Genomic DNA, 18,062 nt, shown 5'->3' with positions numbered 1-18,062 from the left:
CTGCTTAGTTGCTTACATCTTCTCTCAAAAATGTATGTTTAGTCTGACATTTCTTATGTTTGCTGTCATCCCAGAAGGCTGTGCTTGCTTTTTTAGGAAAATTTCATAACTGTCCTTTCTGCTGTTGTAGAAGTTTTATGTGATGGCTTGCGGGCAGAAGTGTTTAAAAATAGGAATTTTTTACCCAAGAGATGTTTCAAATACTTTCAGGCTTGGGTAACTCTGTGATTTAAAACATCAGAACTGATGTGTAAATTATTTTTAATCAGTAATGAATCTTTTGGAAGCTTTCTTTCTGGAAGTGTGTGAGATTTTATAAATATAATTAGCTCTGTCTCTGTACAAGAATTTTCTTAGTTTCAGGAAGAATTCCCACAAAGCTATGAAGCTCTGGATCACTTGGAAAATTCAGTTGTTACAGAAGAGTATGTGGGATAAATGTAGATAATAGACAAGTATGTGACAGAATGAGAGAGCAGATGTTGAAGCTTTTTTGGAGTATGTGGGCCTTTTTCTTAGGGCAAGTATTCCCCAGTATATTTTCCTGTAACTGCCAGCCCAGCATTTCAGCCTGTTCCATTTTCAACACTTCATAATCTTGACACAAATGATAGAAATTAAGTAAGGACGTGGTTGGTATCTAAATATATTCTGAGATCTAGTAATTATGGAAATCTGTTGTACATTGCCACAGAAGAGACCCTGGTTGTTAACTCAGTAGTTGAAAGAAGATAGCTGTTCACAAGTGGTATTTTGAATCTGATCACAGTTTGAACAGGAAACTGAAAATATTACATTCTGCATTTTTATTATATGTTATAAAATTTTCAAATCCAGATTGGTTGTTCTTTAATGATCAAAATATCATCCATGATCCAAGGTGGAACTGTAAGTACCAGTTTCTTTAAAAGGTAAGCAATATTTGCATTGAAAGATTCACAGAATGAGTCATAGAACAGTTTGGGTTGGAAGGGACCTTAAAATTCATCCAGTTTCAACCCTTTGCCATGGGTAGGAACACCAGCAGCTCTGCACAGCTCGGTGTTGTTGGCAAACGTGCTGAGGGTTTGTCACCAGGTCGGTGACAAAGATGTTTAGCAGCGGCAGCCCCCAAGGAACAACACTCATCACTGCTCTCCACTGGGACACGGAGCTGTTGGCCACAACTCCTGAGTGCAGCCTTTCAGCCATTTACTTATTCACCAGTTGGTCCACCTGTCAAATCCGTGTCTGGCCAGTTTAGAGACAAGGATGTCATGCAGGACAGTGTCACACGCTTTGCACAAGCCCTGGTAGGTGACATCAGTTGCTCTTGCCTTACCCACCAACTCCGTAATCCCATTGTAGGAGGCCCCCAGACTTGTCAGGCACAACTTCCCCTTAGTGAAGCCATACTGGCTGTCACCAATCACCTTCTTACTTTCCATGTGCCACAGCATCATTTTGAGGAGGATCTGCTCCATGATCTTACTGGACACTGAGAGGAGAATTATCAGCCTGTAGTTCCCCAGGTGTTCCATTTTTTATAAAAATGGGGATTATGTTTCCTTTTTTTCCAGTTAGTGGGATTTTCACCAGACTGCCACAATTTCTCAGGAAGTGGCTTAACTGCTTCTTCCATCGGTTCCCTCAGAATTCCCATGGACTCATGTACCTTGAGGTTCCTTAAATGTTCTGGAAGCTGACCTCCTGCAGTGGGTGGTTCTTCATCCTCCCAGTCCCTGCCCTTGCCTTCCGTGATTTGAGCCGTGTGCCTGAAGCACTTGCCAGTGAAGATTCCACTGCTACTTATAAGTGGAAATAATCCTTGTTTCAGCTTTGTGTTACTTGCACAGTGGGAATCACCTGTCTGATCCCTCCCACTGAGATGAGACATTCCATAGGGCTACTACATAAAAGTGGCAAGAAAAAGATGCCACAGTGAATAAACTGAGCCAAGTCTTACCTAGTAGAAAAGATAGAGGCTTTCTTTGTAACACCATAAAAGGGATATTGTTTGGATTATACTGGACAATCAGTATTAAATATTAATTTCTAAGTTACTTAACAAAAATAGAGTACTTAAAAAAAGAAGGGGAAAGCTCATGAACCAAAGTCATGGTGAATTTTAAATATATGTGTGGTTCTTTGAGGTAACATGTTGAATAGCTTTCAGGACAAAATTTATGCCTGCAAAGTAATGTTATCTTTAGCCAGATTATCCTTCAGCGCTCTTCAGCCTTCCCACACTCAGCTTCTTTCAGGGAATGGAAATGAGGCCAGGCAATATATGATAGAGCTGATCAAAATACCAGAGAGAGCTCCAACATCTTAGATGATACCAGCAAAAGGGGAAATGATCAATAATAGGTTACTGATTTACCAATACTCCTGAGTGATAAACACACCAGTAATTAATGGACTTAAAATCCCTACATAATTTATATTATATTTCTAATACTGGGAACCTGTTTGAGCAGCAGTAAAAGTGAAATCTGTACAAATGTTAAGATTTTCTGCCGAAGGAGATGTAATAAGGAGTATTGAGCTTAGCAGTGTTCCCCGGGGCTTGGATTAGGTGACCTAATACCTCCTTTCCCCTGATTCTTTTATCCACCCGCCAGTGACAAGACTGGATGCTTTCCAGGAGTCAGAAATAGCTATATTCCTGGATTATTCTATACTTCTACTGTAATGAAGACAACTTTTCTGTATCGTTAAACCATATACTGAACTCTTAACTTTCATGACTTAATGCTGCTACTTCACACACCTGCATATGGAAAACACTGTTTCTTAAACATAACTTTATACTATGAAGTTGCAGATGAATTTGTATTTGTTTTCAAGACATAAGTATAAATTACAGATGACCTTGATATTAAACTGGTTAACTATATTCACTTCTGGTTGCTTCCACTCAAACCAGAGAAAGGTCAGATCAATGCAATTGCCAGCTGTTTCCAGGCTCTGTCCTACTGATGCAGTAAGCAACTGTTTTGTCAGTGTCTGTTTTGTGAATTCTAGAAATCTGTTTTGACCAAAATAATTAGGGGAGTGGGGGAAAACATTGCAACACTCATGAGACAAATATGTGAGCTTTTAATTTCATTCAGTAGTCAGTCCAGTTCACTTTCATAATTATAAAGAGTGCAGGCTTCCACATTTACTGACAGTATCTGAGAATGAAGAACTTAATTCTAGCTGGAGGTTGTGGAATGTATGGAGGAGGACTTATATCTTAATATGTTTGTTTCTGGGGTATCTATTTCAGAATTCCCTGAGTATTTTAACTATCAGCTCTTCCTATACACATTATAATGGTATATAGGCCCCCCTTGGGGGCCTCTGCGTTCCTCATTGCTTAGGGACCAGTAGATATCAACAGGAATCTCACTGATTTTTATTTCATGTGCTGTTGAATTAAGTAATGCTATAAAATTTTTTGGTCAGCCCTGGAAGTAGTACTGGTAAATCTCTGCTGGGTACTTCTGCTTCAGGGGATATTTTGATAAAGCACCTTTCTGTCTGTACAGCTCAGTCATTTCTCTGTTCAGATCCCTGATTTGCTGGGAAGAATTGTTGGATTGCGAGTTTGAGGACTGAGCCTGACATAGAAGTAGAAGTCTCGAGCCATGTTGGTTGCTCAGTGGCAAAACTCTTTTTCTTCTGGTATGCTCGAGAGCTGCAGTTCTGCTCTGTGTCTGCCCTTGAGTTCCCTAGATTTGAAGTGTCAGTTTAAGGACAGTTGTATTGATCAAGTCTGCCCTGCATAAGCCAGTTTGCAGTTGTACAGTTCCCATGTCAAACTCCAAGACCTTTGACTCAGTAGAGTGCATCTTCTGGAAAGCTGAGTTATTATTCACTGCTGTGATTGGTATGTGTACATTGCAGAAGAATTCCAGCAGGGTCATTGTCAGGTTTGAGTTCAGTTTGAATCCTGTGCATGGACACTGGATATCTTGCTTATGAATAGACTTTGTTTTTCTTACCCTACTGTCCTCTTTGAATTCAGGCCTTTTATATTTAGCAGAACATGTTATGAATCAAACTGGAAACACAGACATCAGAAAATTTGAGATTTGATGGCTTCTTTTTACAGCTGAGTAATTCAGGCTTCCTGAGGGCTTGGGAATACCCTAGAGAGAAAGCTGAGGCATTATATCAAAATAACATTGACATTTGATATCTACTTGTCATGGTTTAACCCCAGCTGGCATTTAAGTATCATGCAGCTGCTCTCTCCCTCACCCCCCACCAGCCCTGGTGCGCAGGAGAATCTGAAGGAAAGTAAAACTTGTGGGTTGAGATAAGAACAGTGTAATAATTGAAACAAAGTAAAATATTATAGTAATAACAACAACAATAATGATAACTGTAATGAAAATGAAGGAGAGAGGAATAAACCCAAAGAACAACTGGTACACAATGCAATTTTCTCACTGCCCACCCACCGATTCCCAACTAGTCCCTGAGCAGCTATCGGTCCCTCCTGGCCAACTCCCCCCACTTTACATCTGCTGGCCATGATGTTCCATAGTTATGGAATATCCCTTTGGCCAGTTTGGGTCAGCTGGCCTGGCCACACTCCCTCCCAACCTCTTGTGCACCTGCTCTCTGGCAGAGCCCAGGGAACTCGAACGTCCTTGGCTCAGGATAAGCACTGCTTAGCAACAGCCAAAACATCAGTGTGCTATTGAGGTTATCATCACACTAAACCCAAAACACAGCACTGTACCAGCTACTAGGCAGAAAATTAACTCTACCCCAGCCAAACCCAAGATGCTGTTTGGTATTTGTGTTCAAATAAATGGGTTCTTGTTTCTATTTGAGGAGGTATTTATAGTGCCCCTTTTGTCTTTGAGATTGTGCTTATCAAGATTCAGGGGATCCTGCCAGGATATGTGCAGTTCTGCACTATGTGATGTGAGGCTGCGTGAACAAGCAGTGACAAGAATTCACCAGCTCTGCTGGGCTCTTTCCAGTGGTTTCCTGGAGACATGTCTTCAAAGAGAGATTTTAAATTTTAAAATTTTAAAGGGTGGATGAATCTAGATTTAAAACTTAGAATTTCTTTCTAACCCTTAAAAAATCCATTCCATTTAACACACTTCCGCTGGTCAGTTTAGAGTTGCCATGTATGTGTTTTATGTATCTGTTACTGTGCAGTACAAAAATTGCTAAGAGTGGCTAGGTGACAATTTTCAAGAGGATTAAGGAAACGATTTCATAAGAAATCAGTTGCACTTATGTAAATGGAATGTCTTAATTGACTTATTGTTTCAATGTGTGCAGCATCTAACCACGGACCTCAGTACCAAGATTTCCTTTCCTTTTGTACACACAGTGCTGGGCATTTTCTTATACCAAAGTGTTTCTTCTTGACTTCAAGTAAAGTTGAGAGTGAAAGGGTTGGCGTTGTGCATTCTGGATCCTGTTTCTGGCAATGCCACTAGTCTGTTATGGAATTGCCTTGCTGGTATTTAATCTCTGTGTCTGGACTTGTGCAATGCCCCTACAGTACTTACCTACTTCCAAAATAGGTTTATTTTAGTGTGCTAGCACTTGTAAAGCATTTTGAGGCCCTTGGATGAGAAGTGGAGTTGGAATACAAACAGGGAGTTAATGGAACTGAAGTGGGTGAGGGTGAAACTTCTAGGAAAAAACATGGAACTCAGTTTGACCTTAACACAGATGAAAAATGAGAAGCCTAAAAATGCTGTTGGATCTTGTCTGCTGCCTTTATATCTCAGTGATAACGTTTGCTGAGCTGCAAGCACACTTCAAAAACCTTACCCCAAAAGATATTTCTTAGAAATTAATGACAATGGAATATGAGGACTTCCAGCATTTCTGACTCAGAGCTCACTGCAACACCTTTAAACTCCAGTGGAAAAGTTCCCTTCTTCCTCTTCTGTACTTTGTCACGCACAATGTGCTGCTGTCTCTGTAGGAATTGTTTTATCTGACTTAGTTATGTTCTCAAACAATTGTGCGGAGGTAGAAGTAATTGAAGAGTTTGGAAAAGACAAGTAAAAACAAACAGGTGCAGTGTTTCACTTGACCACAAAACCACAAGACTTGAGAAATCCAGAATGACGTTTTTCCTGAGAATGTATTAATTCCTTCCCCCTTTTGCATGTGTTTCAAAGTAGACTCCTTTGTTTGAATTTCCATAACTCCCCAAGGCAATGGCTGAGCCTGTGCAAAATACTGAACCCACACTTACAAGAGATGACATGTAACTTGGATATTAAGATTGCAAGCTAAGAAAAGCAAGTCTAGAGGTACTGCGTGATTACTGAAAATAACTTCAGTAAAATAGACAGGGATTTTCCCTTTGGGAAGAATTCATTGTTCTCAGGTTCCCAGTTCTCTCCTGCATCTTCAGCAAGTGTTGTGTCAGGGAGTAACTTTGGCAAGATTTCATTGAGCTTATGGGAATAATGTGTCAATTTTACAGAACAGGGTGGTACTGGGAGGGAATCGAGATGGGATCCTTTCTCAAGAGGAGCTTCTCAAGTCTTCCAGGAATTGCCAGAGTTGCTGGAAAGGACACACTATTAGGCAAGCAGTGGGTCTGTGCAGGAATGTTATCTCTGATCATACACTTATCTTTACAGGAGGCAAGCTGTGTCAAGGCTGAGTTAACTAAAGGATTCTGGCAACTTTCATGCACCAGCTAAGCAGCCTGTCCTGTTACAAAAAACAGTTCCCTTGAGATGATCTGTGTAATGTTCATGGCCCACTGTCCAAAGTAAAGAATCAAGTCTTAAAATGTGCCCTATTTTGGATGTTGCTCATGGGTTTTTAGCTGATCAGTTGATTGTATGAGAAGCTGCACTTGGCTTTCAGGTAGCTCCCCTCCCTGGATAGTAACACAGCTTTCTTTTCCCAGCAAATGTAGCCTCATCAGCCCCTTTTCTCTCAGCTGTGACTGGTTGCTGCCTTTTGTCTCTGTGGGCCCAGAGGCACTGACCAGGTAGAACATCAGCCACCAGCTGTGGAGCTGTCTTGTGCCAGTGAGCTACAGAACAGTCTAGAGAGCCCAGCATAATGATTTTAGAGAGAGACACCTTTCCCCTCCAGAGGAACTTTAAGGATAAGCTTTAGAGTCTGGAAGAACTGCAATGGAATAGACTTTGCCCATCCATTTAGCACTGTATATATATATATGAGAAGTGAGGGTAGGAGAGCTTCAGATTCCCTTGCTCCTATTTGTACTTTCTTATTGTAGCATCAAATGAATTGGTGTGCACTTTGTAGCATATTATGAGGAAATTGTCCATCATCCAAACACGTTAATGATACCTGTACCTCACTCTTACTTTTATCCCTTACATAGATTTGGGAAGTGTAATGCTTTTCCTTCTGATAGTTGATGGCTTTGCAGTGCACAAAGCTGGCTATCAGTAGCATTTCTCTTGTTTCATATTTGGTAACAGTGGCTTTGCAGCTACCTAGATGGGATCTTTTAGAAACAGAACCGATAGATCAAGTGAACTAAGTGGTCCATGTAGTGCAATTCCTAGAAATCCCTTGCTGCAGCTGGTAATCAGTTGAGTTTCTGTATCATGTTCTCTGATGTGGAGCTGTTTTCTTTGCAGAGGGGAGTGGAGGGATGTGACCAATCCTGCATCTCAAGTGTGTGGATATATAAATTAATTAGAGAAGGTGCTGGGAATGTCCTTCCTACTTCTTTGAGATTTTGAAGCATGGAGTGCTTGTCAAGCTCACAGGACATCTTGGCTTGTACACATCCTTTTGCATTAACATTTAGGTAGCTTTTCCATCTATGCAGTTTCTTAACACAGTTGCATTGAGCCACTCCCACTTACAGTTTGTGCTGTGATAGGATTTGTTTGATTTCCTGTGTACCGGTTATACTGGGTTTTCGTGATGAGAAGGGCAGTGATGATTTGTGTTTTGAAAAACATACCTGAAAGATCATGTGTGTTCATGAAATGCGTATAAATGGTTGTCAACTTGATTTTCAGTCCTCCTCTACCTTAGAGTGATTGCTGCTAGTCTTTCTCCCCACCCTAGATACTGGAGCAGTGAAACAACCTTTTTTAAAAAAATACTCTATTCCATTTCATTTAATTATATGGGAATGGTTTTATATTTTGATAGAAAACAAAAGAAGTAAAATAACATCAGGTGGATTAGAAGTTCTTGTTCTTTTTGTTTTTCATCATTTTTTTTCTGCTTGTGGACTTTGCAGCTGTGTTAGGGTTTGCATCAGAAGAGAACAAGTCAAAAACAGCTTGTGAAAAGATACTTCTGTTGAAGTAGGTGAGCCAAGCTGATAGCTCTGGGTATATGAAGAGTTCCAAGTACTAGGAAAACTTTTTTTAGTATTATTTTAATATATTCCTTGTTTGCTTTCCCTCACTTTGGTGTTCTTGCGTTAACCAAAGTCTTTTGGTCTTTTACTGTCAGCCAGAAGTGGCAGAGCAATATTCCAGGTCAGTTCCCCTGTTACTGTGAACTCAGGGTTGGGGAATGTAACACAGATTGCAAAAATAGATTTGGCCGAAGTGGTATCACGATCAAGAGAGAGAATTAAATGAAACATGAATCCCAGTTGAAAAGCCAGTCCAGTTCCACTAAACTTTGCAAACACTAACACAACATAAGGCTTAGCAGCAGGAAACGGTAGAGACCACAGTATCCCTGGAAATGCAAGGCAATGTTCCCACCTGCCACCTGAGCAAGCTTCTCTGGTTTATACTGTAAAGAAGCCATGTAGTTCCAGCTGAAGGCACAGCAGCCACTTGCCCACATCACAGAAGGGTTAAATCATGCTAAGGAAGAGAGCAAAACACTCCTGGCAGTTGTTTTTATGAGATATTATCTTTCAGGAGAGGGATTGGAAATAGATGCCACTAATCATGGCAAGGCCTGTGTAATTTTGTGTGGAACACTAAGATGACTGAGAGAGTAATTGCCCTGAAAAAAGGACTGTTAGGAATAAAGTGAGAAACTACAAAGGGTGGAGAAAGGAAACAAAAACTGTTTTGGAGGTTAAAATGTGTGAGGATAAAGTAAATGCTGCCAAAGCTCATGCTGGGTTAGACTTTGCAAAGGAAAGGAAAGCAGAGAGCTCTGTTCCTTAAGCATGTAAGTAAAAGCAAGGCAAGGGAAACCAGCAGTGGGTCCACAGTGAGGATGGAGCTGACATAAAATGCAGTTTAATGTATAGTCAATCAGATGGGCTTCCATTTCAGTTGGCATTGGACGTGGGAGCGAAAGAGTCGGTGTGTAGCAAGATTGGGAAAGACTAATCCAATGATGCAGGAAGAAAAGTTTAAATATTACCATACTGTAATGATTGAAAATAAAATTTGACCAAATAGTCTTAGTCTCAGAAGAGTGGAAGAAGTGTACAATGAAATTGTGAGCTTTGTGGTAACAGTTTGTGAATAAATCAAGGTATCATGATGTACCTTGCCTGCTTAAATCGGGGCAATACTGTGACCACTGGGTGACAGAAGTATGACCTGCAAATAAAAAATTATAAAGAAAACAAAACATCAAACTAAAAAGGTTAAAAGGTGATTTGATCAAGTACATGTAAGTTAATTTAAACAGTAGATAAAACACCTTCTTTGGAGCAATAACTAAAGACTGCTAGTTCTGCAAGTGAAGCCCTTTGTTTTCATGCAGGTAAGTGGTATAAAATGTGACATGGATTCAACAGAGGCTATGCCTTTGGCTTGGCAGCTTTTATCAACAACATAACTGATTACCTCCAGTAGGGGAATGTAGTGCATTTGAAAAGTCTGGGCTTCAGTAAAGCACCTGAATGCTGACACATGGAAATAATTATTTAAACTGGATAAAATGTGGGAGCAGTACATGAAGTGTCAAGTGGCTAAGAAGTTGGCTTAAATGAGAGATTAGAGGTTTTATTGAAAAAGAAAATAATGGGGTTGGATGTCACCTACAGATTGTGGAGTTTCACTGAAAGTAACTGGGGGACTGATCTTTGGGATAGTGTCACTAAGGTTTCTGTCCAAAAAATAAAAAGGAAAAAAATCTGCTGAAATTTCAAACCCCCACCAATGCAGAGAAGGATGGGCACATCATTCACTAAGAGCTGTAAAATGTTGCCATCTGTGATGTTGAACAGAAATGTAATAGCAGAAAGTACCAGGTCATGCACTGAGAAAGTGGTGAGAATTTTGGCTACCAACAAAGTTCTTATCAGCTGAAAGCAAAGAAGGAGAAAGATCTGTACACCAGTCAGTGAGTAAAAGCCACCAGTATTATGTGGCATATAAATAGGCAAGTGTGTTCCCAGCGTGTACCAGATGAGAGATTTCTGGCAAGGTTGTGTGTTACGCTGATAAGGCCTCATCTGGAAAGCTGTGCTCAGTTCTAATCACACAGGTTCTGGAAAGATTAATCCAAACTGGGACAGGTGCAGAGACCTAGGGGATGATCAGCACGCTGAAGAGCTTATCTCGTGAGAGAGTGGCTTGGCTTGTTTAGCAAAGCAAAACAAAAGCATGGAAATATTGGGCTCTGTAAATAGTATAAGCTGGATAAGGGTAAACGTTGGCATGTTATTCGAGCTAAAGTATTAGAATATACTTCATTGAGTGCCACAGTGAGTGAAGCTCCTGTATTATTTTCTCCAACTGCCTAGGTCACATATCCTTGCAATTTTCTGGGATTTATGGGATTTTTGCTTGCAAACATCTCCCCAAGATTTTTCCCTGTGATTCATTTCATCACAAATTCTGATTAAAAAGCAACTTAATTCGAGTCTATAAAAAGCCTTAAAACATACTCCAACTGGGCCTTTTTCATTCCTTCGCTCATCTTTAAGTAGTAACAATATTGTCTTTCTCCCTAACTCTGTAGACTTGACTGGTAACGATTTTAACACGCAGGAGGGTTGCCCCATAGCATTCCTACTGTGTCTCAGAAAATATATCCAGTCTGTGCCCAGGCCTTCCCCAGTACTTGTTACATAGACTCTATTGCATCTCTAGTTTTTGCAGCTAAAATGGCCCTGTTTCCTCTCTCAACTAGGACATTTAACATTTTTTTTAGCATCTATTAGCCTAAACCACTTAAGATTCCCTTTAGCAGTCTGGCTTCCCAGCAGGTTGTGCCAGTAGTGGCGAACAGGATAATGACATAAGGTATTCTCTCGCTTTATTTACCTCCCTCTGCCTCGCGCCCCTTTTCTCACAATCGCTCGGTTTTCTTAAAGAATTACAGTTCTGACTGTTGCATTTATTGTTTATTCACTGGCTTGTCCTTAGGTTCTAATGTGAATGGGCTGGAGGAGCCCAGCCTTGCCAAGCGGCTGCGGGGCACTCCGGAGCGGATTGAGCTGGAGAACTACCGGCTGTCGCTGCAGCGGGAGGAAGAACTGGAAGAGGTTCCCGAAGAGACACTGGCAGAGCATAACCTGAGCAGCGTGTTGGACAAAGGAACAGAAGAGGATGTGCCCAGCAGGTTAGCACACGTTGCCCATGAGCTTTTTTTTATACTGGCTTTTGCCTGCTTTTCCCTTAGCTTTCCTTAACGTATTATTTACCAGGTTGCCCTTTCCAAAGTTATTAAAGAAGTTCTGTGTACGTACACAGATATTTTATCTTGCGCTTTCTGTTCTAAATAGCTTATAACCATTCTTAGAAGACACTTCTAGGACTGTAATGCCATGAAATTAAGTCCTGAATTGGAACGGATTTTTTAATTTTTACTTTTTTAATTGTCATGTAAATGAATTTTTCTTAGCAAACAGAACACGAATTCAAGTAGGAGGGGATTCCAAAGTTAATTTCTCTTCTGAATGTTTTACATTACAATTCAAAACTGCTTTTGATTTCAAGATTCAACCTTGACACACATGTAATCGTGACGGAATGCTGGTGCAGTGCCTGAGAGATATTAATTGGAAGCAATAGTTATGGCTATTGAAAAATATGTTGTACCTTCCTGAATTTCTCCTTATCTGCAAAATGCTTTGTAAGGACACTAGGATCCATGTATGTGCAGGTAGAGCTACAGGAAACAGTTGTTGGAAGAATCATTGAGAGAAAATCCTCAAAAAGATGTTTGTGAACTTTATAGTGGATCACATGCTTATGCAGTCTTGATTTCTTAACAGGGTTTCAAATCATCTACTTGTCTTTATAGCAATAGCAACCCTTAACTTTTCAGCTCTGAGTCTGTCCAGTAGTCTTGAAATAAACTCAGAAAATGCTGTTATTGGTTTCCTAAGGCTTAGATCCTATGAACATCATCTGTGTATGCATTACCTACAGATACAGAGCTGTATGAAAAATCAAATAATCTTGGACTATTTGTGGGAGATGCCAACTGTATTTTCTTCACTCGTCCTTCCTTTAGTTCCCTGCTCAGGTCTAGGAATTTTATCAACTGTGACAATATAAGCATTAATGATAGTGGGGATTTTTTAGTCCTTTATGGTTCTAGCTGTAAAACAAAATTTACTAGTATGGGGCTATTCACTATTGTTATTCTTTGTCTTGATTTCAGTAAATCAGGACACAATAGACCTGCTCAATAAATGGCAGAAGACTTACAAAGGAGAAGAGTTAGTTTAAAAAAAAAGGAGTTTTTGGCATTTTGGCATGAAGTTGTTGGTCATTTCCGAGTGATGTTTTGTGGGACTATGGGGACTGAGGGCAGTATACTATTAGGTTAGCAAGTTGGATTTTGTCTCTTTGGGTGTTACATTTAGTTCCCTTTGTCCTACATTCACCCCCATAACCTGTATTAAAATGATATTTCTGTCTATAATAGACTGTATTGTATAATTTTGGATGTGAAAAGCAGTGTTTAGTGGGCAACTCACACTCTGTCATAGGGAGAAAAGAGAAAATACATCAAATTCCTTGTCAGTATGACCTGGAAAAATTTATGTTCCAAATCTAAACATGGCAAGCAGTTTACTGAGAGCATTGACAAGGCTGTGTGGGCCAAACATGAGAGAGAGAATTTTCTAGGCAATGTAGCTCTTGGGTATCCTCTGTTCAGCCGTATCCACTCCGTGATACGTCACAGAAAGAAGGCAAAAAAAGGGGGAAAAGCCTGACTACTTTTTCAGCAACAAAAGAAAAAAAGTTTTGACTCCTGCAACAAGCCAACCAATCCCTGATTTGATCATCTTCACTGTCATGGTGCAGCGCCGCAGGGTTAGGAGCAGGCGGAGGGGATGGGAACTCTTTGTCCTCTCTGTGTCTTATGGAGCAGGGGGCTGGGCCTCGGGGTTCACTGAGGTGTGAGATCTATGTCAGGCAGAGACCTCACATTTTGGTTGCACAGCTTCCCGTCACACACACACACTTGGGAGCATCCACACTGGAGAGGAAGTTTACAGGAAACAGTACTCAGAGTATATTTTTTCAAAAGAGAGTTGATCTTGTTTAAGCTTCCACAAGAAAAAAGATCAGTTAAGCAATTACACCCTGACTACACAGGTATGAGGTGTGGGAAACCCTTTATGTGCCTTATTCATTGCCTTTAACTTGCAGTAACTCCCAGTATGTCATCTGCAGTTTTGGTATCCCACTCTGTGGCCTTTCAAAGCAGTGTTGTAGGAAAGCTTGTGCCGTGTGGGTCCGCGTGGCAAGGAAGGAGGTTCATTTCCACAGTTTGGGTTTTCAGTTAGTCTCCTCAGCACTAAGTCTGTGTACATACACCTTTCTAATGAGATATTCAAGTGCTTATACAAATTCCATAAAGCAACCTACCTTGGGTCTTTGAATTCTGCTTTATAGAAAAAAAAGAGTTCAGCTGTTGCATTAATTCCTATGGCACAGGGTTGCCATGCTGAAAGGAATGCCCACTATAGCAGGCCATCTCACTGCTGCCTTTCAGCTTCTCATTTCTCAGTATTCAAAGGTCAAACAAAAACCAAGTTATAAACAAAAACCAAAGAAGGTAAAGTGAGCTGTGTGATAAGGAATGTGTGTCGTCAATATTCCATGCGATAAGCCGCTGGTTGAAGAGCAGCAGCTCGTCCCGTTCAGCAGTCATGGCAACAATTTGAGCAGCAGTAAACCTTATTGACAGCACATGAAAACTCCAGCATGTGGCACCTGTCAGGTTTATTTCCACACCAAAGGCTGGGAAGGTTAATCAGGGAGGAGGGGAACATCACTTTTTATCTCGTGACAATATCTGCGTAAAACCTTCGGAATATGCTTCGGTCTCCTGGAATATGCAACGATTCCATGACTTGCACCAGTGTTTGTATTTCACATGTGAAAATCAGGCAACATGTTAAAAATAAGTATTCGGTTCATGCTGTGAAAAAGTGGGTTGTAACCTGAGCAAAATAGTGCTATATGGATGCAGAACAGTGAGGAGAATTTAAGAGCCTCTGGACAGAAGTGTGTGACAGTCAGAGCATGAATGAAGTGTTTTCCTTATTAGATTTGTTATCAAAAATAGGCTTTCAGACAAGTAGATGAATAAAATTATGTAAATATGATATTACCACTGCACAAGTTATATTTTGTAGACTTACATGAGGTGTGAGCTTCATTATTTTCAACTTGTTGGTTTTCTCTTTCATTGTCTGTATGGGAATGGGCTCTGCCAAAGGCTGTTAACCAGTGATAATGGGCATAAGGAAGCAGAAATACTGTTCTCAGTTTATTTGCCCAAACTTTTAACTATTCACAGTTTTCTCCTTCAGTCAGATGAACTGGGCCTTCTAAGATTTATATGGGAAGCATCCAACTTTTGCTCTAATAAATGCAGTTCTGTTATGGCAATGATCTCTTAAGGAAAAGCAAAGGTAGAGCACCTTTTCACCCTGCATATGAGGTCTCTGAGTGTGCTGTAGTTCTCATTCATTTTCCAGTGACAAGCACAATCACCTTTCTTCCCAATTCCTCTAGGTAGTCCAGCATGTAAGAGTGAGCCAGACTAAATACCTTTGTATAAGTGGTTACATTTCTTGCCCCCGCAGTTTATGCTGAGGAACTGTTACAATTAAACAGAAATGGCTTCTGAAAGGCAGTAATATTTTGCTGCTTTATATAGTTTAGACTTTGCTATGAGAATAATAAGCTCATTATTGTAATTATCTTTGCACTGCTTCCTACAGTTTCTTGCCACTATGTACACTGTGTACTTAATTGGATACATATTTCTGTCTGTGATGTAGAAGAGTGAGTAATTTTGTATTTTTTTTCTCCGGCTCCCCTGGGTTCACATACTGTATCCTTTGTCCTGATAGTTGTGTTGTGTGTTCTTTCTACTCCCAAAGCCTTCTCTGGTTCACAACATCAAGTGCCAAAATCATCTTGGTTATCATAGCTGGCAGTAGCTGCCATATCAAAAGATGTGACCTTCTACATTCTGATACTGCTAAGAATTCTTGCACTGGTTTATCCAAAGCAATGTGATATGAAGAAAGTAGTTTCTTTTTGCTGTGTTCAGTTGTCATGAACTGTAACAATAAATGCTGCACAAATATTTGAACTTGGCTTCACAGGCACTTTTCTGCTGCTTCACATTCTTTGAAGGAAGCAGAACAAGGACCATACTGCAGTCCACACGTGATGCTGTCACTAAAATGCCTATGAAATGTTGAAAGCAGAAAATTAGTGTTATGTTTTGGGCTGGTGGGTATTGAAACAATTTGTCAGTGATCTGAGACTGATCAAGGAAACATTAACTGCGTCATCTTTAATATTATTATTTATTATTAACTATATAATCCTTATTTTTTTTCCTAAAACCTTACAGTAGTTCAGAGTCTGAGATGGAGGAGGAAGATGAGGAGGAAGAGGATGAACTACTGCTGCCTCAGCAACCCCCTTCAGACTTGGGTGGTGTGCCGTGGAAAGAGGCTGTGCGTATCCACGCCCTCCTGAAGGGAAAGAGTGAAGAAGAGATTGAGGCTGAGGAGAATCACGAGATTGAGGACAAAGATGATTATGATGAGGAGGAATATGAAGAGGAAGAAGATGAGGAGTCGAGCGAAGGTTAGATTGGTTTGTCCTTTCTTTCTGCTAGACAGCAGGGAAAACTGGGTTGAGTATTGGCCATGCAGAATGAGAAAGGTTTGCCTGGAAAACTTCTCTTCTTCTTTCACATCTTTATTGCTCTGATTTTTTTAAGGGAGTTATTGTCAAGGAAAGCTTTGGGTGGATCTTTGTGGACACAGAAGGACTTTGCCCACAGGGCAGTTAGAGCACTAGTACCAACACAATATGCTTCCCGTACACCATGCCAACATGTGCAATTCACAGCTTTGTGCTGCTGTATTGGTTTATTGTTGGTTTTTATGATTATTTGGAATTGGATTTGAATGTGCCCTTTGTTCTTTGGCAACAAGAACTGGAAGCATTGTGGTTGCAGTGCCTCCCTAAGGGGTAGTGCCCTGTCACTGTAGTCAGGGCATTCCAGAAGAAGCTACTTGTAGCTCTCCTTTGTTAAAAGATGGCCTTGAGAAATCAGGGAGTTCAGGTGCTTCCCATTTTAGCTCTGAGAGACTTCTGTGGGAAATCTTAGGGAAAGACTCGTTCCCCTGTGTTTGTGTCAATCATCAAAATGCAAAGTTTGTGCTAAGAATAGACATGTTTCCAGTGTTTCACCACCATGCCAAATTTCTCGCTGATCTTGTCTTTGTCTTTATACTCACATTTCCATTTTGTGGAGACTAGTAGACTCCAAAGAGCTTTTTCGTAAAGGTCTTTGGCTGCCTACTGCAAGCAGAGGTCCAGTTTTTTGAGCCTTAGTGGCAGCGTTGTTGATGAGCTCAGCAGGCTACTTGGCTACTTCTTCAACGTAGGAGCTGTATCTCCATGGCTGAAGTCTGTGGAAATCAGGACTTCTTTTTAAGTCTGGTAACATGCATGTTGTGTGTTTAGTCTGCTGAGCCGTGGTGTTCTTGGACGGATGTTGTTCCATTCTAGCAGTTTTCCTGTCAGACACTGAATACAGCGGGACTACGGGGAGTTGCTGGATTTCCAGACAGTCTCTCTTTCTGATTCTGTCCTCTCTCTTTCTCTCTTTCCCTCTCTCCATCGCTTGTGTGTGTACACGCGTGTCTGGTGTTATATGTGGATGTGTGGTTCCCTCTGCTGTAGAGGGGGAGTATAACCCTTGGGAGAGAGAGCTGCAGCAAGGCCTCTGGCTTCAACGTCTCTCAGATGAAGAGGACTCGGGTACATATAAAGGTACCCGTACACACCATCTCCACTTCCGTTTCCCCAAAGGAGCGGGGAATGTTTTAAAGAGCAGGTCCCACATGAGAAGTTCCTGTGTTTTATTTAATTACCAGCTCCCTCAAAACTGATTCGGGAGCTGTTGTTATCTTTGTCTCCTCATCCAAGTGCCATAAATCAGTTCTGTCTTTGCCACTGGATTTAGTAAAATGATAAAGCTGCCGAGTACCTCAGGATATCTAGAAAGCTTGGACAATTTGCTACTGTAATTTGTATGAACAGTGACCTCCACATATTTAGGAGTTTCAAATTTGTTCCATACACACAGACTACTTGCACCTGTGCAATATGTCAGACATATGGGATGCATCAGAAGTGTGTCAGCAAACTTGCTTTTTTTGTTGTCCTTTGTTGAGTGTGTGTCTGTGGGAAGAGTCTGGGGGGCAACTAATCAAGCTGCAGCGATCCCTCAAGATTTTTTGAACAGTTGGTCATAAAATTAATCTGACATTCAAATCTAACTGGTTGTGTTCTCTTGCAGTTTATTTTTATGTTTTGGTTTGGGTTTTTTTGTAAGCACTTGGTCCTAATAGCTTGTTAATACATATTTCCTCAATGTGATTCCTTAGAACCAGAATACATAAGAGGAAAATCCAAGTGCTTTCCTGCATGTAAGAGGGCATATGCAGTTGTCAAACTGCATATTTTGCAGCTTATGGTTTTAATAACTGTAGCTTGGCTTCTGACTTTTTTTTTTTTAAGGGGGAAAAAAATGGAAGAAGTTAACATTTTTTCCTCATTTAACTTTTCTGATGGTAAGAATGAGAAGTATTAGTAAGATGGCTGAAGGGCATATCTGAAGAAGTTCCTCCCATTGGAGTTGTTAGTGTGCTCTCAACCTGGCTCTTAAGG

General features: G+C 40.6%; 1 protein-coding gene across 5 annotated transcripts in view; it reads left to right on the top strand.

Annotated features, from left to right (window-relative positions):
• MICAL3 (microtubule associated monooxygenase, calponin and LIM domain containing 3) overlaps positions 1-18,062 on the top strand; it is a 134,541-nt gene that overhangs the window by 73,126 nt on the left and 43,353 nt on the right. For 3 of the 5 annotated variants that reach the window (XM_051784887.1, XM_051784885.1, XM_051784884.1), the window contains 3 exons: positions 11,259-11,454; positions 15,727-15,965; positions 17,073-17,162. In XM_051784887.1, the coding sequence (XP_051640847.1) occupies positions 11,259-11,454; positions 15,727-15,965; positions 17,073-17,162 (525 nt within the window). The remainder of the gene's footprint in view (positions 1-11,258; positions 11,455-15,726; positions 15,966-17,072; positions 17,163-18,062) is intronic. The other 2 variants (XM_051784886.1, XM_051784888.1) reach the window with 1 other exon arrangement.

This window comes from Manacus candei, unplaced genomic scaffold (assembly GCF_025592945.1).
Source record: "Manacus candei isolate 608988 ecotype Guabito, Panama unplaced genomic scaffold, ASM2559294v1 h1tg000018l, whole genome shotgun sequence".
Classification (NCBI taxonomy): Eukaryota; Metazoa; Chordata; class Aves; order Passeriformes; family Pipridae; genus Manacus; species Manacus candei.
The sequence above is the reverse complement of the archived record's forward strand: the minus strand, read 5'-3'. Positions and strand labels throughout refer to the sequence as shown.